Source organism: Talpa europaea, assembly GCF_964194135.1.
Source record: "Talpa europaea genome assembly, chromosome: 3".
In the NCBI taxonomy this organism is placed as follows: domain Eukaryota; kingdom Metazoa; phylum Chordata; class Mammalia; order Eulipotyphla; family Talpidae; genus Talpa; species Talpa europaea.
In genome coordinates, this window is record NC_140069.1 from 117,543,473 (window position 1) to 117,568,312 (window position 24,840).

The following is a 24,840-nucleotide window of genomic DNA, read 5'->3' on the forward strand; positions in this document are numbered from 1 at the left end:
AGATATTTCTGAGAAAATCTAAGGTTTTATGTCTAGAGGTTGAATATAAAATATATCTGGTATTTTGTATATATTAAAAAAGCATTTTTAAAAATATTTGTATAATATTATCTAAACAATAAGATATATAATTTCTAGTTTAATTTTTATTTAACTATTTTATCCAAGATATTGAAATTCTGTGAGGAATTTCCTAGAAGTTTAATTATTATGTTTTCCATTTTATGCTATTAATACTTTGATGTTATAATTCTTCTTTATAAAATGGTGGTAGTTATAATTGTATTGTACTATCTGTTATTAATTCTAAATTATATAGTAACATATGCAATACATTAATATAGTTGAAATATATTGAGCACTTACATGCCAGAATCTAAGCTAAGTATTTTTACAAATACTGTCTCATTTAATCTTAAAAAAAAAAAAAAAACACTTGTGAGATAGTTGTAATTTTTTTCCCCATTTCATAGCTGAAAAAATGAAATATGTAATTTAACTTTCAGTGTTGCATACCAAGTAAGAGGCAGCGCTAAGAGGCAGCGCTTAGATTGAAACAGTTTAAATTGATACATTTCTGATGTTGAGGTACAATTTTTGAGAGATTTTTACTACTCAGACCATGGAGTTTGAGAGAAGTTGTGAAATGTGACTGAAGTTACAGGGAAGATATTCACTGACTAGTGTGGTTTAATATCTAGTTTCACTGTTATAATTTTAAAGGTGTTAAAGGAAGAAATGGGCAGATTTCATGTCTCTTGAATATTCAAATTAAGAATTGAATTTTACTTAAGTTGCTAAGTTCATATTGTTGAAATTTAATTGCTCTGTATTTGTGTTTTAATTACCTAGGACCATAATTATGGTGCTCGTCCTCCTCCAACACCTCCGGCTTCCCCTCCTCCATCAGTTCTTAGTAGCAAAAATGAAGTAGGCATATTCACCACTCCTAATTTTGATGAAACTTCCAGTGCTACTACAATCAGCACATCTGAGGATGGAAGTTATGGTACTGACGTAACCAGGTGCATATGTGGTTTTACACATGATGATGGATACATGATATGCTGTGACAAATGCAGGTAAAATATTTCAGGTTTAATTTATATTTCTTGAATGCTGCTAACCTTGTTTGTTAGATCATTAAAGTCTCTTTTGAAGGAATTAATGAACATTTTTTAAGGGAGACTTCTGTTGTTATCAATGTAGGTCCCTAGAAAAAACCCCTATTGGAAAAACTTTATCTTAGAGTTTATTAGAAATACCCACTGTTAATTGAGTTCTATGTATTCAGTTCTAATTTATTCATAAAAGATCACATCTCTCTTTGCACACATTCAGGAGTATTTTAACTACATACAGTAATGGACAAGATAGACAAATGAAAGACTTGAATCCTCTGTATTTCCTTTGGAATTATTTGTGCTGTATAGTCAACTGTGATTTTACATTTTGGGGGAATTATATATACATTTTGATTGATGCCTGTTTGACCTTTCTCACTTCCTTTTGATTGGAACCTTGCAGCATTCTGAAGTTTCCTTAAACCAGAACCCTGGTTCAACCAACAAGAAGGGCCACCTCCCCTAGAGAAGGTGTGATTAGAACAGAAAGTGGGCCATTGTTTTCTTTTTTTTTGTTGTGTTTTGTTTTAATTGACTTTTTCATTGGTTTTGGTGGGAGGGAATTGGGAAGGAGAAGAAGGAATAATAGGGTTTCAATCCGAAAGTGATTGAGTCCATCCCTAGATAGTGTGGGAAGCAGGGAGTATTTAAAGAGCACACTCTAGAGGGCAAGAAAGTTTGGTAGCTTTACAGGATTTCTTGGGTCTGGTCCTGGCATAACTTACTTGTTTGATTTGAAGTGACAGAACACATACCTGTATTTTTTTTTTTTTTAGTATCTTTAACATTGAAATTCTTTTTCTTATATCATTTTTCATTTTTGTATAATATTTCATTAGTCCCCTCAGGTGTAGTCCCCCTAATTTTCCCACAACTACAGTACCTGTCAACCATCACCTTAGTACCAGTTTTGACACTTCACCCTCCCCTTCCCCTACTGTATGCCTCAGATCTATGGTCTGTGTGCAAGTTTTATCTTTTTCCTGACCCTTTGTTCAGTTTCCCTATATTCTACCTACAAATGAAACCATTTAATGTTTTTTCTTTTTCCTTCTGATTTATCTCACTTAGCATAATCCCTCCCAGCTCTATCAAGTACCAGGCATGAGTTTATTTTTTGACACGTACCCCTGTTTGATTGTAAATGTAAAATGCATGCTAGGGCCAAATGTAAATTACATTACTTATAATACTGTTCCCATCTATTAGATTAGGTAATTAGGAGATGGAGTTGACATAAATATACAATAGGGTTATGTTTCAAAAAGTTGATTTACCTTTGCCAGATAGGGGGAAATTAAATATGAAATTTGATTATTTTTATGGAAATTTTTAGTAGTAATACTTTGACTTAATTTTACTAATAAAAGTATATCGTGGTGCCTTTTCATATTTAAAAATAAAATCTCATCACCTGTGACACTATCATTACCATGAACAATCATCTTAGTAAATTTATTCAGGAGGTAGTTTATTAACTAAAAAAACTTAAGCGATAACTTGTTTTCCTCATTATTTTTAAGAAGCAACTTAGGAAACGTTAATTTATATTTTAATCAAACAAAATATGTTCTTTTTTTTTTTTTTTTTAAGTGTTTGGCAACATATTGACTGCATGGGGATTGACAGGCAGCATATTCCTGATACATATCTATGTGAACGTTGTCAACCTAGGTAAGCTGCGCATACTGGTAAGATTGCCAGTATTTTTACAGAGGTAATCTTAGTTAATAGACATTTATGTATGAATTCTAGATTAAACTATTAAAGAGTTACTGTGTTTCATTAACTCTAGGCAGTACCTTTTTTTGTTATGGTTATTATTTTTGTATTCTCACATCTCAAAAATCAGGAAGAATCTTTCCTTGGTAGTGTATTAGTTTGCTTTGTAGTGTGTTTATTAATGAGTGTAAACTATTACTGTATCTTCTAAGTAATGGCATCTTTCTTCACTGGCATATACTATGTTAAATTACTAGATGGACACTCCCTTAATTGAGGTCTGCATTATTCTACCACTTTGCTGTAATGTGTTTTTTTCTCATTTCTTTTTTTCTTAAACCTTTATGGAAATTTCAAATCTATGTAACAGTAAAATAGTGTAATGAACCTGCTTGTTTCCATCATCAAGCCTCAACAATTATCAATACTCTGTTATTTATACTGCCATATATTTCTTCGACCCTTCACATTTTAATGCAAACCCCAGACCATATTTCATTCCTATGTATCCTTATGCATTTCAGTGTGTGTGTGTGTGTGTGTGTGTGTATTTATTTGTCTATGCACTAGAACAGTTCTTTACTAAATAAATAAAACCATAAGACCATTATTAAGCATGCAGTAAATCTCTTGGCCAGCCACTGCATTTCATCAAGGAACTGAGTTTACTGATTGCATTGTCATGATTTAACAGGTTTCTCTGCCCTCTACATTTCTGTAAATAGGTGTGTGACCAGATTTAGGTTCAATTTTTTTCCAATAGTCTTTCCATTGATAGTATATCTTATCAGATGACACATACTATTTGGTTGTCTCTGATAGTCATACTTTAGATACATTAATTTTTTTAGGGATTCAGATTAGTGACATGTAGATGTTAATTTTATTGTTAATCATTGCTACAGTAGAAACTTACACATATTAACTGGTTTAGTTTTCTCAAGGTTTATTACAGTAACACAGGATAAATGCTTTTTGAGCTTTTATTTGCCATTTTTCAGAATGAAAAAAATTTATGTAGCATTGTGACCTCAGAGCTTTTCACATATGGATGTCGGTCTGTTGCAGTTATTATCTTTACTAATGTTCATATTTGTCCCATATTTGGTCAGTGGGAGCCTCTTCAAGTTGACTCTCGTCCTTTTTACAGTACCTGATATGGTACTTGCAAATTTTTCTTCTTAAAGATTTATTTATTTATTTATTTATTTATGCACACAGAACTGGGGTGTAGGACAGAGGTGGGGGTGTGGTGAAAGGATTCACCAGAGACAGAGTGGGGAGCAGAACAGGGAGATCCACTGAAATATACTGTTGAGGGGAGCAGCGGTTGAGACAGGATCCCCTGGCTGGGGATCGAACTCATGCCACAGTGACTGGAGATAGCTCGATAGTGCTGAGACTTTAACCACTGTGTCACCAGGGAGGCCTGGTACTTGATAATTTTTATGCTATCTGATATGATAGGATATCTTGATTCCTATGTATTTTTAGTGGACAGTAGACAAATGCATGTTGTCTATCTCTTTAAGATACATGAGTTTATACAGATGACTGCAAATTAAATTTAGGAATACAGGGCCTACCTGGTGGCACAAGGGATTAAGCACTGCACTGTGAAGCAATCCACAGCCTAGCGCGAGTTCAATCCCTGGCTGGCCAGGGTGCTACCCACATGGCGCAGCAGATCTCTCCTGCCTCGCCCGCTGCTCCCCTCAGCAGTGTATTTCAGTCAGTCTGTCTGTCTGTCTGTTCTGTTCCCCACACTGTTTCTGGTGAATCCTCTCACTCCCTGCATCTCTGCCCTGTAGCCCAGCTCTTGTATGCATAAATAAATAAATCTTTAAAAATAAATAAATTTAGGAATACAAGGTTTTCGTTGTTCATTTCTGTATTCCACATCTAGCCCCTTTTATCCTCGTTTTCAACAACACAGATAATAGTGTAGCTAGACTATCACACTATATGCTTAATCCCACAGAAAAATATAGCAGTTTTCATAGTAACAGTACCAACACTAGCAATAACAATATAATTATGTAAAGCACAGAACTTTTTGTCTCTTTTCCACATGTGACATGTAATTAGATACTTAAATTCCTAGAATGAACTTCAGTATATTGTTATACCACCAATTGCATATGCACCTATAGTAATTAGGGTTGTTTTTTTATTTTTTTAATTGAATTTTAAAATTTTAATTGTAGATTCACATGTAGTTAGCAAATAATACAGAGATCCTATATCTCCTTTACCCAGTTTACCTCAGTGGTTACATCTTACAAGACTATTAAAACAGTATAACCTTGGGCCTCCCTGGTGGCGCAGCGGTTGAGCGCTGGGTTGCGAAGCTGCCCGCGGCCTCTGCGGCGCCGGTTCGATCCCCGGCTGCTCCCCGGCCACCAGAGGAGGGTCCCACAGGGCGCGCAGACCTCTGCTGCCGCCCGCTGCTCCCCTCAGCAGTGTACTTCGGTCCTTCTGCCTGCTCTGCTTCCCGCTCTGGCTCTGGTGAATTCTCTCACCCTCCCGCGCTTCTGACTGTACCCAGTGCATGTATAAACAAAACAAACAAACAAATAAATAAATAAAACATGCCTCTATAAAAAAAAAAATTGTTAAAAAAAAAAACAGTATAACCTTGATATTGACATTGATACAGGCAAGATACAGAAAATTTTCATTGTAAGGATTACTCAGGTCCCTTTTCATAGCTACACCCACCATTTTACTCCTCCCGTTTGACAACCAGTAATCCAAACTCCATTTCTTTAATTTTGACATTTCAAGAATGTTTTATAAGTGGGATCATATGGCATATGACCCAGGATATGACCTTTGGGAAATGGTTTTTCTTAAGCCTAATTCCCTGGAGAGCCAGAAAATTTGTAACATTTATAGGTATTTCTCTTTTACTACTGAGTAGTAATCTATGTTGTATGTGGACCACAGTTTATTAAACCATTCATCGTTGAAGGCATTTTGGGTCATTTCTACTTTTTGGCTACTAAAAATGAAGTTACTGTGAACACTTGTGTACAGGCTCTGGTATGAACCTAAGTTTTTTTTCCTCTGGGTAAATGTCCAAGAGTAGTTGTATATTTAGTTTTAGAAGAAATTGTTCAGCTGTTATTCAACTGAATGGTAATTGCACCATTTTATATTCCTGCTAGAAATGTATGAGTAATATTTCTTTATTTTTAAGGATTGCCTTCTATACTTTTTGTAATTTTATACTTGTGTATTTATATAATAGTACCATTATATTGAAATGAACTATCTAAAGCATTATATATTCAAATAGGTCTTACCCCATCTCTGTTCCTTTCTATCCCAGAAGTAACATTTTTTTAAAAGCTATTACTCCATTTGTTTTCTTTTTAAAAACAGATGTTAGGTATGTATTTCCCTCCTTACTTAGGTAAACAGTAGTATATCATAGAATATTTGCTACCTTTTTTCCCTCTTAAATATATATGCTGAAGATCGCTTCATATTTGTATACAGAGATTTGCTTTTTTCTATAGCTTCAAGGTACTCCCAGCTTTTTCATGTAGAATTTATTCAACCAGCTCCCTTTGGACATTTTCAGTGTTTTGTAATTGCAAAGAGAAGAATGATTGGTCATTAAAAGGGTAAATGCATATACAATATTTAGTTAGATATTACCAAATTCCCATCTAGTAGGAACTGTATAGTTTTATTTTCCACTGGTAATGGATAAGTGTGGCTATTTTCTCAGCTTCACAATGGTGCTTGACCTGGATTTTTGTCAGTTTAGCTAGATGAGAATTAGAAATCACAGTGTGGTTATATTTTGCATTTCTTTATTAAGTTTTTCTATATGATTTTGTTTTATATTACAATAGGTACTAGTCTTTTTGTAAGAAATTTTTGAATGGATTCAATGTTGATGAATTCAATGAGAGGTGGTTTAAAGTTCACCAGTAGAGGGGGCAGTAAGTGGATCTGCTTATTGTGATAACCAGGGTACTTGACATAGATGCTGGATAATTACATAGTCTAGTAGACATTTGAGTAAGTCTATTACTGTGTTTAGGCATTTCAGTACAAACTGCTTTTTCTCCCATCTGAGAGTACGTAATGTTATTTGACCTCTACATCAATAAGTTTAGATGGAAAATATTGGGAAAGAAAAGTCAAATAATTACTATGAATGATGTAGGTCATGAGTGGAAGGTGAAGGAGGTTAGTGAAATATTTTACTTAATTGTTAAATACCTAGTGTTCATTATCTCAGAAGTGGAAATAATTTTAGGCAAATGGTAATAATGCACATATAGATTCCAGTTCAGTGTTAATATATTTAAGAAATTTGGTATGTATTTAATTATATTGTTAACATTTTTTTCCAGACTTTTTAAGTATTCACTTGGGAAAAAAAAGTACCAGTTTTCTAAGTAAATTAATTATTAACAGAGTACAGAGTACACTTAACTGGCATTTACCTCTAACTGTGCTAGATCAAATCTAAACTAAAGCGTACTCTACTAAACTATATTGTTGACTTTTCAATGTCAGAACATTAGAGAAATTGTAAAAATTTATCACATTTAAATGAAAAAATGTTATGAAAATATGATAATCATGTTAATATTTTAATGTAGGAGTTTGGATAAAGAGAGGGCGGTGCAACTACAACGCCGGAAAAGGGAAAATATGTCAGGTGGGTGAAAAAGATCTATACCAAATTAAGATTAGTGTGATAGAGAAAATAAATGGTTATCAATCAGTTGTAAATACCTTACTGATGAATTTTATTGTATATATAATTTACAATCTTGGTATAGATTTTAAATATCCTCTTTAGAATATAGAATAAGACTACTTATTTAGAGGAAAAGAAAATAAGTTTTTAATCTTCTCTATTTTCCTACATGTAGATAGCCTATTATGTTTGTTAATACAAATTTATAAGTTTATTGGTTTTAAGAAGTAAAGTATATTCTTCTGAAAAAAAGGTCATCTTTATGTTTATCATATAGAATAGTAATTCTTCCGTTTTCAGGAACAGAATTTATAAGTATAACACTGTATTTTGGCTTAAAAAATGTTGATACCAATACAACTGGTTTTGTTTTTTTTTTTTTTTTAAAGATTTATTTATTTATATATACAAGAACTGGGGTATAGGCCAGAGGTGTGGAGGGTGCGAGGATTCACCAGAGACAGAGTGGGGAACAACAGCTAGATTGACTGAAGTACACTGCTGAGTGGAGCAGTGAGCAAGTCAGGAGAGGTCTGCTGTGCCATGTGGGTAGCTCCCTGGTCGGGGATCGAACTCATGCTGCAGCGACTGTGGAGAGCTTCATAGGTTACGTCTTGACCCCTTGTGCCACCAGGGAGGCCCCCAATACAACTGGTTTTGAATAATCATAATTTATTGAATTATTACTGTTTGATGGACATTTGGGTTGTTTATACTATTTTTTGTTTGTTACTATTACTCCACATAGATGTTCAAAGAAATCTCGTGGATAAGGTTTTTCATACTTTTGCCATTTTATCCTTGGATAGATCCCTAGAAATGGGATTGATGGGTGAAAGAATAAGCACATATTTGATTTTCCTAGAAAGAACTAAATTCCCTTTAGTAGGGAATTTTGAGTTTCCAAAGGCAATACAGACAAGTGCCTGTTTTCTAGTCACAGTACCCAAGTGTGTTGCCAGATTTTGTATTCTTTTTAGTTTTTAATACATGAGATGATATTTGTAGTTTGCATTTTTTTTTAAGATTTATTTTATTTATGCATACAAGAACTGGGGTACAGGCTAGAGGTGGGGGGAATGAGAATATTCACCAGAGACAGAGTAGGGGACAGAACAGGCGGATTGACTGAAATACACTGCTGAGGGGAGCAGTGGTCAAGACAGGAGAGGTCTGCTGTGCCATGTGGTTTAGCTTCCTGGCCAGGGGGTCTAACTCTCTGCCATGGCCATGGATAGCTTCATAGTGCTGCGTCTTAACCCCTTGCACCACCAGGGAGGCCCCAGTAGTTTGCATTTAAATGTATCTTATGGACAAAGTAAGTGAGGGAGTGAAATGTGTTTATTCTTCAGAAAGATGGAGAATAGTTTGTCATGTGGGATGCTTTAGTTTATTGTCTGAAATAAAAGTACTGTATGTGCAAACGTTTTTTGTTTTGCCTTTGAAGATGGTGATACCAGTGCAACTGAGAGTGGTGACGAGGTTCCTGTGGAATTATATACTGCATTTCAGCATACTCCAACATCAATTACTTTAACAGCTTCAAGAGTTTCCAAGGTTAATGATAAAAGAAGGAAAAAAAGTGGGGAGAAAGAACAAAACATTTCCAAATGTAAAAAAGTAAGTTTTTCCTTTTTTTAGATGAGTATAGTTAGGAAATAGTGGAGCTGCATTTTACAGGATGGACAGGAGAATAATGCATAGTAGCTAGACAAGTTGATAGGATCTGAACTTAATAGAACTCATTGAAAATTTTTAACATGTTTTAAAGATTGAAGTGGAATGGAGAAAAGTGTTTGCAGAATGCTTTGAAATCATCGCCCTAATGAAACTAGTCATAGAAAAGCTAAAATAAAATAGAAAAACTGCTGTTTCAGGAAACAGAAATAACAATCCTATATTTTTAATAGCTTATGAACAGGTAAGGAGCATATAGTGATTGTGTGAATGATTGCTTATAGCTGCTCTTTTCTGAATCATTTAATAAGGCTCCATATTTGTTGAATTTCTTACCTTATAATTTTTTTTTTTTTTTTTTACTTTTATGTGATAAATTAACCCTAGGCTATGATGGCAGAAAACTGTAAGGCACTTTTTCATTTGTTATAATTGCTATTGAGAATTCTGTTACATAAGGTGAAAAATAGTGACATTATACTTAGATGTAAAACCAAGAATTAAGAATATAGCAATTTTTTCCTTGAGTAATTCTTTAGATATTTGTCTATATACTAAGTTGCATGTACTTTTTTTTCACATACCTGATTAAAATGAACCTTGACTCTTAACAGTCTTCATGTTTATGTCCTTTTCTAGTTCTGCTACTTTTCATCCTGTTTTTATCCAATCTGGGCAATTAGTATTAGCAGATTCTACCTGTTCTCTCTGGATACTTTTGTTTATGCTGTTCCCTTCATCTTTTAGAATAATCTCTTGGAGATCCACCTTGAAGCACTAACTTCCTTCACAAAACTTGCTTTTTTCATACCAAATATAACCATCTTTCTTTGCATTTCATCATGGCATTCAACCTTTCACTGTAACAGTTAATCACATTTTTCTTTGTTTCGTTGTTACTTTGCTCATCTCAGATTGTGATTTAACCAGCGAGAGACTATTAAGTGTGTTTTAAATTTAGGAACTCATGTATAGGCCTTGATTTACCGTTTTCATCTACTGCTTTGAAATTATACTTTATTGTATAAAAGTTACTTGATAATTTTATACTTACATAGTTCTGTTTTTAGGTTAGATGTTTTAATTTAATTTTTTTTTTTAAGCATAGACTCATTTTCTCTGGCTGCAATGACTTGGGTATTTAAAATGAAACGATGGATCTTGGATTCTTATTTATTTTACAATATTGCTCTGTATTTAAGAAGGAAAAGTTTTTCTGTTTTGTTGTTAGTAATACTTGACAGGAATTAGAAGGAAAAAATCCAGGAACTGGCCATAAAAGATAACAACTGTATTTAGAGAGACTAACAAACATAAATGCAGAGTAATACAGATCCAAATATATTTAACTACCAAATTTGTGTGTAGTGTATATGTTAGAAGAGCAAAAGATTTAAAAAAAAAAAAAGAAAAGAATCTTCATTTAAAACATGGGAAGAGAGCTAGGTGAGTGAACTATGGAGAAAGGGATGTATTCAGATAGATGGATAACACATAGTTTTATAATAGTCTTGTACTAAAGAGCTCTGGGTTTATATTTGTTACTCTCTAAATACAGTTTATATTGGGAGCAGGGAGGCAGGTTGAGGATAATAGGAATTATGTCTTAAATCTCACTTTAGGATCTGGCAGATTAGTGAACTCTCACTGAATTTTGATCAAATGAAAATTCACCATACTGCTTATTACTTAAGTGCTCAAATGTTACTTGCTAGTTGATTTGTAGAATTAAAATAACTTGATTTTTTCACTTCTAAAACTTACCTCATTCCATCAAAAATTAATTTTTAATTAATTAATTAATTAATTGATTATTTGTGCATGCATGCATGCATGCATGCATGCATACAAGAACTGGGGTACATGCCAGAGTTGTAGGGGGTGAGAGGATTCACCAGAGACACAATGGGCAGACTGATTGAACAGGCAGACTGACTGAAATACACTGCTGAGGGGAGCAATGGGCGTGACAGGAGAGGTCTGCTGTACCATGTGGGTAGCTCCCTGGCTGTCGGGGATCATACTTGTGCTGCAGAGGCTGCAGATAGCTTCATCGTGCAGCACTTAACCCCTTGCACCACCAGGGAGGCCCAAAATTATCGTATTTTTATTTTTTTTTTTAATTTTTTTTTGTTGAGATAACATTGGTTTTTTATTTTTTTTTCAGTCTTTTTTTTTTTAAATGTTTATTTATTTATTTATACAAGCACTGGGTACAGTCAGAAGCGCGGGAGGGTGAGAGAATTTACCAGAGCCAGAGCGGGGAGCAGAGCAGGCAGAAGGACCGAAGTACACTGCTGAGGGGAGCAGCGGGCGGCAGGAGAGGTCTGCGCGCCATGTGGGACCCTCCACCGGTGGCCGGGGAGCAGCTGGGGATTGAACCGACGCTGCAGAGGCTGCGGGCAGCTTCGCAACCCAGCGCTCAACCGCTGCGCCACCTGGGAGGCCCAATTATCGTATTTTTAACACCCAGCTTTTGTCAAATATTTTTCCATGGTTGCAATATTGAGCACACAAAAAATGTGAAATTGCTAAGAATGCATACCATATACATATTTTCATGTTCTTACATAGTCTGCATTATTTGTAATGGAATAATATTTTAATAGCTGACTATTTTAATATCCCCTCATTTTGACTATATTGGTTATTATCAAGGTTTTTGTTATTATGAGACCTCAGTAAAAAGCTTCAGTGAACCAACTAATTTTTAAAAACTTATTATATCCAGTTTTTAAAAAACTAACTTAGAGTTCCATGTCGTTTCAGGCCTTTCGTGAAGGATCAAGGAAATCATCAAGAGTTAAGGTAAATAACTTTAAGCCCTTACTATGAATGCCCATTATTCAGGAGCTTACTTAACTAGTTGCTTGTCCATAATCATTACTTTATGCTCGTATCATTGTGTATCATTTTTATTGCTTCTTATCTTTGCCAGGAGTGGGATCATAGAGGACTCTATGGTTCTAAGCCACTCTTGGAGTTTATTAACACTATTAAAATATTAAGCTAAAGGAAAGGAGGAGGTATATGAGAAACTTCTAAGATTTTAATTTTGGGTAATATGAATTTCAGTTATTGCTTTCCATGCCTCCAGTACCATTTGTATTATCGGTATGTAAGACATTTGAATGCCAAGTCGCACTGGAGTTTGAAAATTTGCTCTTTTGCCTAGTTGGGATCCCAGGGATTTTGTCAACAATTGTTACAAAAGTCTGTAGTATCACAAATTAGTCACTTACAATCTTGAATTAGAATACATCCTTAATTTTATAGATGAACCAGTTTTGCTGAGAGAAGCAAGGTTCCCCAACTCTGCCTTTGTCTAAAATATAGGTTTATGTTGAATCACAGAGGTTAGCTATATGGTGTTACCGATATTTTCTGGGTTAGGTAGTAAAGGATAATGGATTTCTCAAGTTGTCAGATATTAACATAGAATGTGGGAAACATGTTACACAGTATATCTGTTATCCCTGTTGTATAAATAAAGCATAATACTACTTCACAAATCTGAAAACAACCAGTTGTCCAATGATTATTGCGTAGTTTATAATTTTCGAGAATGTTAATAATTAAGATATTAATCTTGGATTTATAGGATTTTCTCTCACTCAGAGAGGTCTGAAAAAGATATTAGACTGAGCTGTTGGAATTGTATATACTTCAGCAGTTTTTCTTTCTTCCCATTTTATCTAATCACTTTATTAGCAGGCTTAATATTGAAGAGCTTCTCTAACTGAAATGCTTTTTCATTTGTTTAATATAAAGATGTGACTTGAAATTAAAAAAAGTCAGTGCTTTGTGCATTTTTAAAAATGTCTTTTCCTTAACCTGAGGATATGTCTTTAATATCATTACAATTGCAACAAAAAATTCTGAGCCATTTATAAGTTCTAGGAGATGTAAAAGAGCTATACATAGTAAAGATATACCAAGTTAGTAGAGAGAGGTAGGGAGCCACAAACAAAAAAAACTTTAAAAAACTGAATAGATTTCTGAAGTAAAGCTGAAGAAATCCTTAATTATATAGTACCTCATATTTGTATAAAAATCTGTTCTTGATTATGTAAGTGTTCATTAAAATGTAGACCATATGAGTACTTACAATATCAATTGGTAAAATATACCTACCGCCATCAAATAGTTTATTAACTTACTGTATCATTTTAACAAAGTATGATATATTTTATAATAAAGATTACTTCTATGGAAGACAGATTTATGGTAAATTTTGGCACATGTAACTATATACATATACATATCTAACAGGATACTTTAGGAACTTTAAGACATTATATGATTTTGAAATTTCTTAGTTATTTTAGGTTATACATAATACAGAAATAATTGCACATCTGTTTTCCCATCAGGGTGTTTAATATTGTTGAAAGAAATTGATAAACTGCATTTACAACTAAGTTGAAATTTGATGTCTTAATTCCATTGTAAATTTGAATAATGGTGATAAGATGCAATGAATATTCTTGTTCTCTGCATTAACTGATTTTCATGATAAGTTTGCACATATAAGAATTATTAAAGTCCCGGTTTTAATAAAGTTTTTAAATGTGTAATAATTGTGCCTTCCTGCATTTTGCATTCTAGTAAGGGTTCACTTTTTCTTTCATAACATATTAAGAAGAGCAGTTGTAACTTTTTACTACTTGGCATTTATTATTTTTATCTTACCAGTTTAAATGTGTGTGAGTGGGGGAGTGTATGGAAGAGGACAAGCATTTAAGCTGGAATGACCTTGCCCTCGTTATGACCCATAAATTTAGGCTATGAATTATTTTGGGTCATTTCACATTTCAAATTGGGTCATTATTCTCATGTCAAATTTATCATATAGACAAGTGACTATAGATCTTGAATTATACTAAATTAAGATATCAAAGTATATTTTTGTTATAAATTACGTTAAAATTATAGTATTAAGAAAGTTAGTTTAAAAGTGCAGTGTATATAGTTTACAAAATTGCAAATTTATTCTGATTAAAAAGAACTGAGTACATAATAGTTTGTGTTTTGTTGCTATAGATATTGGTAGTCTCTACAATAAATAATACACTTTTTTTTTTACCATTAGCTAACTGACAATAGTTTTGGGTATTTGTATTTTGTTGCTGTGTGCTCTGTTTGGCTAAGGTAGTGACAGTAAAGCTTGAATTACTGCTATTCTAACTTAATTCGGCTTCCTTCTGCTTTTCACCTCATATTTGGCATGCATGTAAAAATGTAGTAGGTTACTCATTTGTGGTCTTAATTTCACTAGATTCTACTTAGAAACCCTAACATTACTTCTAACATATCAATGTTCTTTCATGTAGATTACTATTTATTTTGTGTAGGTGTGTATAATACTGTAAGACCAGGTATTAATGCTTGCTTTGCTATGATTTTAGGGTTCAGCTCCAGAGATTGATCCTTCATCTGATGGCTCAAATTTTGGATGGGAAACAAAAATCAAAGCATGGATGGATCGATATGAAGAGGCAAATAATAACCAGTATAGCGAGGGTGTTCAGAGGGAGGCACAAAGAATAGCTCTGAGATTAGGCAATGGGAATGATAAAAAAGACATAAATAAGGCAGATTTGAATGCCAACAATTTGCTCTTCAAACCTCCTGTAGAGGTAAATATATCATCTCCCAGAAATTACCAATTGAAAGCCTTTTTCTAATGTATATCTTAAATAGCATGGTTGCAACCAGTTTTAATTAATGTCTACTTTTTTAAATTTTAGAGCCACATACAAAAAAATAAGAAAATTCTGAAATCAGCTAAAGACTTGCCTCCTGATGCACTTATCATTGAATACAGAGGAAAATTTATGCTGAGAGAACAGTTTGAAGCAAATGGATATTTCTTTAAGAGGTATATTCATTTATTTTTCCCACCCCAGTTTTCTGTAGTAAAATATTGCATTTTTAAAAACGATTTATTTGTGCATACAAGAACTGGGGTACAGGCTGGAGGTACAGGGGTGAGAGGAATCACCAGAGACAGAATGGGGAACAGAACAAGCAGATCTTCTGAAATACTGCTGAGGGGAGCAGTCGGTGAGACAGGAGAAGTCTGCTGTGCCATGTGGGTAGCTCCCTGGCTGGCCGGGGATTGAACTTTTGCTGCAGAGGCAGCGGATAGCTTTACAATGCTGTGCTTAACTCCTTGAGCCACCAGGGAGGCCCAAATATTGCATTTTATTTTAAAGATTTATTTATTTATGCATACAAGAGCTGGGGTACAGGCCAGAGGTGTCGGGGGGTGAGAGGGTTCACCAGAGACAGTGGGGAACAGAACAGGCAGATCTACTGAAATACTGCTGAGGGGAGCAGCGGGTGAGACAGAACAGGTCTCCTCCACTATGTGAGTCAGCTCCCTGGTCAGGGATTGAACTCATGCTGCAGTGGCTGGTGATAGCTTCATATAGTGCTGAGACTTATCTTCTGCCATCAGGGAGGCCCATAAATACTGCAGTTTTAAATGTTTTACTATGATACTGTGTTTCAGTGTATTTTGTTTTCCTAAGTTACCATTTTAATAAAACTAGTGGTTGAACTGTGATTAATGATAACTTTTGAAATCTAACTACATAAAAAAATAAAACTACGTAAAGAATTTTAGACATATTGCTTAATCTCTTCCTCATTTCTTACAATCTTAAAACAATCTACTTCAAAACAATGCAGGTTGATGTTAAAAACTCATATTACCTGAAATTACAAGGAAATCTTAACATATAGCACCTTCCTTATAATTCATTGTAACATAAGTGCTAGAATCTTGAAAGACTATTGGTAACCGTAGGCAAACCTTTCCTTTTTTTATTAGAGGATGTTAGAGCCTACATTATTATCACCACACTTTAACTCCAATTTAGTTGGTACTAGAATGGTTTTGGAGGCCTCTTCAATAATTTGATTGGGAGGAGGCCAGAGAATTAATGTGGTCCCATAATCATGATTTCCCTGAGGTTTAGAAGTATGTTTGCATCTCTAGAGAGTTAACATTCTCCATCTATAGCCTATAATTACTGGAAATGTTTTTTGCTGTTTATAACTTGAGTTTCTAATTTAGAAAAGATTGATCCTAACTTTATTCAGCAAATCCTGAAACAGTGCTGAAACCAAACAGGTTAATGTACTTAGGTGACAGGAAGTTTAAAGGCATCAAGTTATGAATTCTTCTGTAAAGGCAGTAGTCACTCCCTTTTCATCTGTATAAGTTTGAACTTCCACCTTCAATTATTTTACTTTGCTTTAGGTAAGATTACAGGAGTAGGTAAAAATCTAATCCACCAAGTGATTAAGAATGGGTTCTGGAGTCAGACTACCTGTACTCATATCTTTGCTCCACTGCTTACTGTGAGTCTTTAAGAAATTTCTTAGACTCAAATTGTTAATAATGTATTTTTTTCTTTGTAGGCCTTACCCTTTTGTTTTATTCTACTCTAAATTTCATGGACTAGAAATGTGTGTTGATGCAAGGACATTTGGGAATGAGGCTCGGTTCATCAGGCGTTCTTGTACACCCAATGCAGAGGTAAGCTGATAGAAATCTTTTAGGAGGCAGGGATTGTGGGTGTGTGGAGTCTTAAGTATTAATCACTAAAGTCTGGTAGCCTAAAATACTTTCAACCAGTTGATGCCTTTTATACTGTCCAACATCTTCCCATTGTGAAAATTTAGGAGATACTAGCTATGAGATCCTTGTTTTTTTTTTTTTAAGACTTATTTATGCAAGACTTATTTATACAAGAACTGGGATCTAGGCGAGAGGTGTTGGGGCTGAGAGAGACAGAATGGGGAAAAAGAGACAGTGGGGAGGGCCTCCCCTGGTGGCGCAGCGGTTGAGCGCTGGACTGCGAAGCTGCCTGCAGCCTCTGCAGTGCCAGTTCAATCGCTGGCCATCTGCGAGGGTCCCACATGGTGCGCAGACCTCTCCTGCCACGCCCACTGCTCCCCTCAGCAGTGTATTTCGTCAGTCTGCCTGTTCTGTTCCCTGCTCTGGCTCTGGTGAATTCTCTCGCCCTCCCGCGCTTCTGACTCTACCCAGTGCTTGTATGAATAAAAAATCTTTAAAAAAAAAAAGACAGAGTGGGGAGCAGAACAGGCAAATTTAGTGAAATTCAGTGCTAAGGAGAGCAGCGGGCGAGACAGGAGAGGTTTGCTGCACTATGTGGGTTAGCTCCTGGGTGGGGATCGAACTCATGCTGCAGTGGTTGTGATGATAGCTTGATATAGCACTGAGACTTGAACCCCTGTGCCACCAGGGACTCTCTGTGATTTTTTTTTTTAACAGCTTAATTTATTTATGCATACAAGAGCTGAGGTACAGGCCAGAGGTATGGGGGGGTGAGAGGATTCACCAGAGACAGTGGGGAACAGAACAGGCAGAACGACTTCATGAAGTACACCACCGAGGGGAGCAGCGGGCGAGTCAGGAGGGGTCTGCTGCGCCATATGGGTTGCTCCCTGGCCCACCGGGGATTGAACTCGTGCTGCAGAAGCTGCGGATTGCTTCATAGTGCGTTCTTAACCTCTGGTGCCACCAGGGAGGCCCTGTCTGTGAGATTTTAAAGATAGTTTGCTCATAGGAGAAATTATGATGTTCCTTGTCAGAGGAAATATTGGACTTCTGTTTACCCTGGAAATTCTATTTATGGGGCAAATATGTCCTATAATTTGATCAAGGTAGATGATTAAGCTGAAAGATAAAGTAGATTTTGTATGTGCTACTGTAAAATTTTTCTTACTATGTTTTAGTATGGAGTATAAAATATTTGTGGCTTTCATTACATGCCAAAAGAAACATTTAAAATTTTATAGTTAAAAAGGTGTTATGAGGTCTGAAGGAGTTAACATATGTAAAGTACCTAGAACACTGTCATAAAAAAGTACTGTACCAATACTGCATTTCATCAAATCACACATGCCATTCACTTGTAAGAATTCGAATTTCAGAAATGCTAAAAGGTAAAAATATATGCATCACAGAATTGATAAAATAGTGTCTTCTTTTAATGCTTTATGGTAGGCTTGCATCATTGTGCTTGATGCTGTAGAGCCTGCATCAAGTATACATTGATCTACCTCCTTCCTAGTTCATAGTTACTGATTTAATGTTACAAATCTTAGAATTAAAGGCATATATTAAATATTGTTCTTGTGAATTATTTTGAAGAGTTAATCAAAATTACAAGATAAGATGTTATAGCAGTAGAAAGTAATCAACAAATATAAAATTATTCTTTAACAGGTGAGGCATGAAATTGAGGATGGAACCATACATCTTTACATTTATTCTATACAAAATATTCCAAAAGGAACTGAAATTACTATTGCCTTTGACTTTGACTATGGAAATTGGTAAGTTCTAATCTGGAAATATATCTGTTTCAAAGTAGTTCCTTAATGTTCTCATAATACTTAGGCAGTGTCATACCTTTATAGCCTTTTATTCTTATTTATCACAAGGCAACTAAAAGTACTTGAAAACAATCATTATGGTATCAGCTTCTATCATTGCATTGTTGCTTTGTTCTTTTCCACCTTTCCTTAATTGTTGTTTTGCCCCTGAAATGAAATTGTGCCAGATGTTCTTTACAATATGAATTGTTGGTGCTCCTGGACAGAAACTCTGAGAAGTATTGTTCTAAAACACTAAAAAAGAAATTTAATTCTGAGTATAGAAACTTTAATTAAAAATTTTAAAGACTTTATGTTAAAAATACATATAATAAAGCAAATATTAATGTACCGACTTCTTAAATTATGAGATTAAATATTATCCATTAAAGCGCTTCATGTTTAACAGCCAGTCTGCATCTCTTTCCCTTCCTTCATTTGCCAGAGATAACTGCTATATTTAATTGTGTTTAAAATTTTTACTCTATGTATCTTATATTTTGCATTTAAATTTTTTATGTAAATTATAATCTATTATGTTTTCATTTACTTGCCATTTTTATAACATTCAGCTATCTGTGTAGCTCTAGTTCATTTATTTCCCTATCCACTTCACTATTAGATCTATAAATCTGGATCTTCAGTTTTAAAACATTCTGTCTGCCTTTCTGACAATTTATAATTGTCTGAAAGCAAAGCTTGGAATTGCTGGGTTATAGAATGTACACAACGTCAGTTTTTACCAGATAGAGGCAAATAAAGTTATATTCCTACAGCTTTATTTATGTGCTCCTCATCACTATACAACTTTAAAAACTGAGGCTAATTCATTCACTTCATTATTTTATAAGCCCTAGAGTCCTTTTATATATTCACTTGCCATTTGGATTTCCTCTTTTATGAATTATTTAATCATCTGTCTATTTTTGTGCTGGGACTTTATTCTTACTGAGTTTTTTCAAGCTTCCATTTGAAAAAGGGAATACTTAAGAGGGGCAAAATGAAGCCTATCTTATATTCAAGGTAATGTTTTAAAGAAACTGGTTATTGAAATAATTCCATAAAGTGTTTATACGAACTAGTTAAGATTTGGTGTTTATTATCCCTGGCATTTTTATTTAGGTCAAATATAGGATCAGTATTTTATCACATTCTTTACACACACTTGATAAATAGTCTAGCACTACTGAAGTACAGATTGCCATAATGTAAACAGTATCATTTTACTTAAAAAGATTCCATTTCATATTTTTTCTAGAGCATTACTAGTTTTCCTTATGATTGAAGATCATCACATCTATGATAAGAAGTCAACTTCTAATTATCATATTGTTATTATGAGACAATAAAATTTCTTCTGTGGTAGTTACCAGGAATGCAAATAAGTGAGAAGGATTGCATATTATTAGTAGTAGCGTATAGGTTTTTTTGTAGTTGGTGTAGTCGGAGCTTTAATTGCATTAGAAAATTTTAGTTTCTAATATTTTAACTGGTTATCTTTCCAGTAAGTACAAGGTGGATTGTGCATGCCTCAAAGAAAATCCAGAGTGCCCTGTTCTGAAACGTAGTTCTGAATCCACTGAAAACATCAATAGTGGTTATGAAACCAGAAGGAAAAAAGGAAAAAAAGAAAAGGATACTGCAAAAGAAAAAGATACACAGAATCAGAATATTACTTTAGACTCTGAAGGAACAACCAACAAAATGAAGAGCCCAGAAACTAAACAGAGAAAGCTTTCTCCACTGAGACTATCAGTATCAAATAATCAGGTACTGAACTGTGCTCTACTGATTCTCTATGACAGACATTAAAGAAAAAGTTACATTTTAACTTTTTTGTTTTATGTAAAATGTCTTTAGAATTTTTTTAAAATATTTTTTATTTATTTATATTTATACAAGCACTGGGTACAGTCAGAAGTGCGGGAGGGTGAGAGAATTCACCAGAGCCAGAGCAGGGAGCAGAGGAGGCAGAAGGATCGAAGTACACTGCTGAGGGGAGCAGCGGGCGGCAGGAGAGGTCTGCGCGCCATGCGGGACCCTCTTTCGGTGGCCGGGGAGCAGCCGGGGATCGAACCCGCGCTGTAGAGGCTGCAGGCAGCTTTGCAACCCAGCGTTCAACCGCTGTGCCACTGGGGAGACCCTCTTTAGAATTTTTAAGTCCATTCTGTTAATTAACAAAGTACTTATAAAATACAGGTTGTGAAAGAATTTGTACAATATTTGTTAACATTATTAAGAAACAACTCGGCCAGCAAATCCTTGTGAAACTGAATGAAAAAATTTTCTAAGACTGGGTAATTTCAAAAATCTTCCAGATGTAATAAATGTTCATATACAAGATGTCCAAATCCAAAGCCATGAAATTACCATTAACATTGGGGACATAATGAAACTAATTTATTTTTTTATTTTTTTAAATATTTATTTATTTATTTATACAAGCACTGGGTACAGTCAGAAGCGCGGGAGGGTGAGGGAATTCACCAGAGCCAGAGCGGGGAGCAGAGCAGGCAGAAGGACCGAAGTACACTGCTGAGGGGAGCAGCGGGTGGCAGGAGATATCTGCGCACCATGTGGGACCTTTCTCTGGTGGCCGGGGAGCATCTGGGGAACGAACCGGCGCTGCAGAGGCCACTGGCAGCCTCACAACCCATCCTTCAACCGCTGTGCCACCGGGGAGGCCCAATTTTTATTTTTTAAAAAAATTTATACAAGAACCTGGGGTACAGGCCAGAGGCATGGGAGGGTGAGAGGATTTACCAGAGGCAGAGCGGGTAACAGAACAGGCAGACAATCTGAAAACACTGCTGAGGGGAGCAGAGGGTGAGACAGGAGAGGTCTGCTGTGCCATGTGGGTATCTCCCTGGCTCGCCAGGAATCGAACTGGCACTACAGAGGCTGCGGACAGCTTCACAGTGCTTTGCTCAACCTGCTGGGCCACCGGGAGGTCTGAAGCCAAATTTTTTTTTTTTGGGGGTGTCTCAGTGCGTTTTTTTTGTTTTGTTTTTTTTTTTTTTTTAATTTTTATTTTTTTAAAACAATGTTTATTTCCCCCCACCCCCTCAGGTTGAGTCCCCATAGAATTTCCTTCCCCAAGGCACCCATGCACCATCACCACAGTCTCTTGTGCTCCTCCCTCCTTCTGATCCCTCTCCCTCCCTCCCCTGCAGTATGTCTCTGATTTATAATTTTCTGTTTTTGCTTTGTTGTGTTTTGTACTGGTATTTTTTTTTACTCTGATATCTTACTTGGTTTCTCTATATTCCTGTTATAAGTGAGACCATCCGATATTTTTCTTTTTCCTTCTAGCTTATTTCACTGAGCATAATTCCTTCTAGCTCCATCTATGTTGTTACGAATGGCATGAGTTTATCGAAACCAATTTTTAATAATAAAATTTCTTTTTAAAAAAAATTAATTAAAGCACTGGGTACAGTAAGAAGCATGGGACGGTGAGAGAATTCACCAGAGCAGGGAGCAGAGCAGGCAGAAGGACCGAAGTACACTGCTGAGGGGAGCAGCGGGTGGCAGGAGAGGTCTGCGTGCCATGTGGGACCCTCCTTCAGTGGCCGAGGAGCTGCCGGGGATCGAACCGGCACTGCAGAGGCTGCGGGCAGCTTCACAACCCAGCACTCAACCGCTGCGCCACCAGGGAGGCCCGTTTAATAATAAAATTTCTGAGAGAAATTCTCTTAAGAGTACATAAGATAATTTGGTAGAAAGAATTTGGCTTCTAATCCCATTCTATGGGATAGTATTTTATTATATATCTTCCATATAAATGGAAGTTAGGATCATTTAAATGTGAAATTGAAGTAAGGGTTTGCTCATATCCAGTACTCTATCGTCTAGGGGTAATTTTTCTTAACTTTTAAATTGAACAAACATAATATTTGTGTAGTTGGTATTTGTAGGCACTGAGTTTTGTGAAATAATTTGTATGTTTATGTTTTGGGAAGAATGTAAACATAAGGCTGTACTACTATATTTGACCTTGTGGGCTTTAGTGATAAGAACATTACTGACTATTCAGAAAACAAAATTATTTGCATAATTTTAAGTTTCTTGAATTAGGAAACTTTTAAAATGGATTTAAGTAGACCTGTAATTTTAGTATGTTGAATTAGCTGCCATTGAAAGACATTTATAATAGTTCAGTGTTCTAGTTTGTATATAGAGTAGTAGTTTATATAAAGCAGTTATATCCATCTTTTAGGAACCAGATTTTATTGAGGACATAGAAGAAAAAACTCCTATTAGCAATGAAGTAGAAATGGAATCAGAGGAGCAGATTGCAGAGAGGAAAAGAAAAATGGTAAGTTGGGAAGCCAGTAGCTGCTTCATACTGTCACTTGGGCTTTGTCACAACTGCTCTTGCCTTAGTAATAATTGCTGCCATTTTGAGATCCTTTATCCTATTTGTTGATGTGCCACTGAGTATTTCTGTTAGCTTTGTCATTTCACGTTAACTTCTACTTAATCTTTTGTATTTTTACTTGTGTCCATTAGACGTTTTCGATTGTATGGCATTTAAATCATTTTTTAACATTTTTGAAGATTACTGTTAATAAATTTTAATGCCAGTTACTGCTCCAGATGTCTTTCATTAGTTGAATGTATCCTCTCCTCATGATTTAATGTAAAACAAAAGTAGAATTTCAAAGCTTATAATAGAACCAAATAAATACCTTTTGCAAAAAAGACCAAACAAAAAACCCCCACAAAACCCAGTTTGGTAGCTACTATTTCTGCATCTTTTACTACCATCATAAAACAGGTTCTCACTAAAATTTAGCATTTATAGTCCTTGTATAATCATTTGCATATGTATTTTGTCAATATAAAAACTAGGACAAGAGAATTTTGCAATCATTTTGATTAGAAAATATTAAGGTATTTTTTTCCCCCAAGATTCGTAAGTAACTTTATACACCATCTACTGATCTAAGTATGGTTTCCCCCACTCACTTTTACTCTATATGCACCCCTGTTGCCTGTTTTAGTGATTTCATGCTCTATCTCATGGGATCTCAGGTAGGGTATTTGGAAGTTGGTCATTATAGGCCTACTTCATGTGATTATGTTTTATTGCCTACTGTTTCGTTCCACTACTACTGAGTCATTGTAAATCAAAATTGTGAAAGCAATGTAGGATGTTTCACAGCTACAGAGTTTCAAAAACGCTGCTATGATAGGATAGTGTAGTGTTAGACATAGAAGTGAAGGAAAACAAATAGAGAAAATATTAGAAGAGGCTGATAATAAAAAAGGAGATCCTTTATCTAAAGATTATCTTTAACTCTCAATTACCTATACCTACCCAAATTACCTGTGGCTTTGTCTCATTTAGATTTTCAGTACTGACCTGTTCATTTCACAGTTGCCACTAAATCTGCAGGAACTTTTCAAAGGACAGTTTAGTTTCATTGGCTTCTGTATGACACTTGTGTCTGGTAGGAGGAACTTCTTTTAACAAGCGGTTTTAAGGGCTATCACAACTGCTTTGGAAAAAAAAATACCCTGGACATTTGTTTTATACCCTTAAAATAATTTCTTATCAATTGTGTCAAGTTTATATGACTATGGAGCTACCTTTAAAATATAATCCTGTCATTTCTGAGAGTTAGTGGTCTTCAGAACATCGCCATGTTCAGATCCCAGAAGAAAATAGGCAACCCTTTTGCTAATGTTAAAAAAGGTAGGACTATGAATAGATTAAAAAAAAAAAAGGCCTACTTGGGAAGCAGTATTTGGCTCTCAGTTTACCTGTTGGTATGATTTATTAAATATTTCATTCTGATACCTGCCACTAAGTTCTCTGTACAGCTAGATATTTTTCATAGGAGTAAATGTAGAAAACTCAAAAATATGTTACGATTTTTATGGTATTTTGAAGAGCAAATATTTAAAAAAAAATTTTGACTCCTTGATCAGTAGCAATCAGCCACTGCAGTATTTCTAATTAGTACATCTGCTGTGATGTTTTCATTATAGAATTTTATAGAAATAAGCAGAATGCAAAAAGTATGCATCCTAGGGTTCTTGATGGTTCTTCCCCCCTCCACACACACACATAAGCATTAGTATTTGTGAGGACCAATATACTAGGTTTGAAAATACCAGTCAACTTACTTTTCTTGTGTTTTATGTATTAGGTTTACATAAATGGGTAAT

At 35.0% G+C, this 24,840-nt stretch overlaps 1 protein-coding gene across 2 annotated transcripts in view; it reads left to right on the top strand.

The window, feature by feature from the left end:
- The window catches only part of KMT2E (lysine methyltransferase 2E (inactive)), a gene marked incomplete at both ends in the record, with an annotated part of 49,417 nt that overhangs the window by 9,808 nt on the left and 14,769 nt on the right, over positions 1-24,840 (top strand). For both annotated transcript variants that reach the window (XM_084230849.1, XM_084230850.1), the window contains 11 exons: positions 853-1,082; positions 2,718-2,798; positions 7,472-7,530; positions 9,020-9,192; positions 12,019-12,057; positions 14,658-14,888; positions 15,000-15,130; positions 16,681-16,798; positions 18,515-18,624; positions 20,169-20,433; positions 22,883-22,981. In XM_084230849.1, coding sequence (XP_084086975.1) covers positions 853-1,082; positions 2,718-2,798; positions 7,472-7,530; positions 9,020-9,192; positions 12,019-12,057; positions 14,658-14,888; positions 15,000-15,130; positions 16,681-16,798; positions 18,515-18,624; positions 20,169-20,433; positions 22,883-22,981 — 1,536 coding nt within the window. The remainder of the gene's footprint in view (positions 1-852; positions 1,083-2,717; positions 2,799-7,471; positions 7,531-9,019; positions 9,193-12,018; positions 12,058-14,657; positions 14,889-14,999; positions 15,131-16,680; positions 16,799-18,514; positions 18,625-20,168; positions 20,434-22,882; positions 22,982-24,840) is intronic.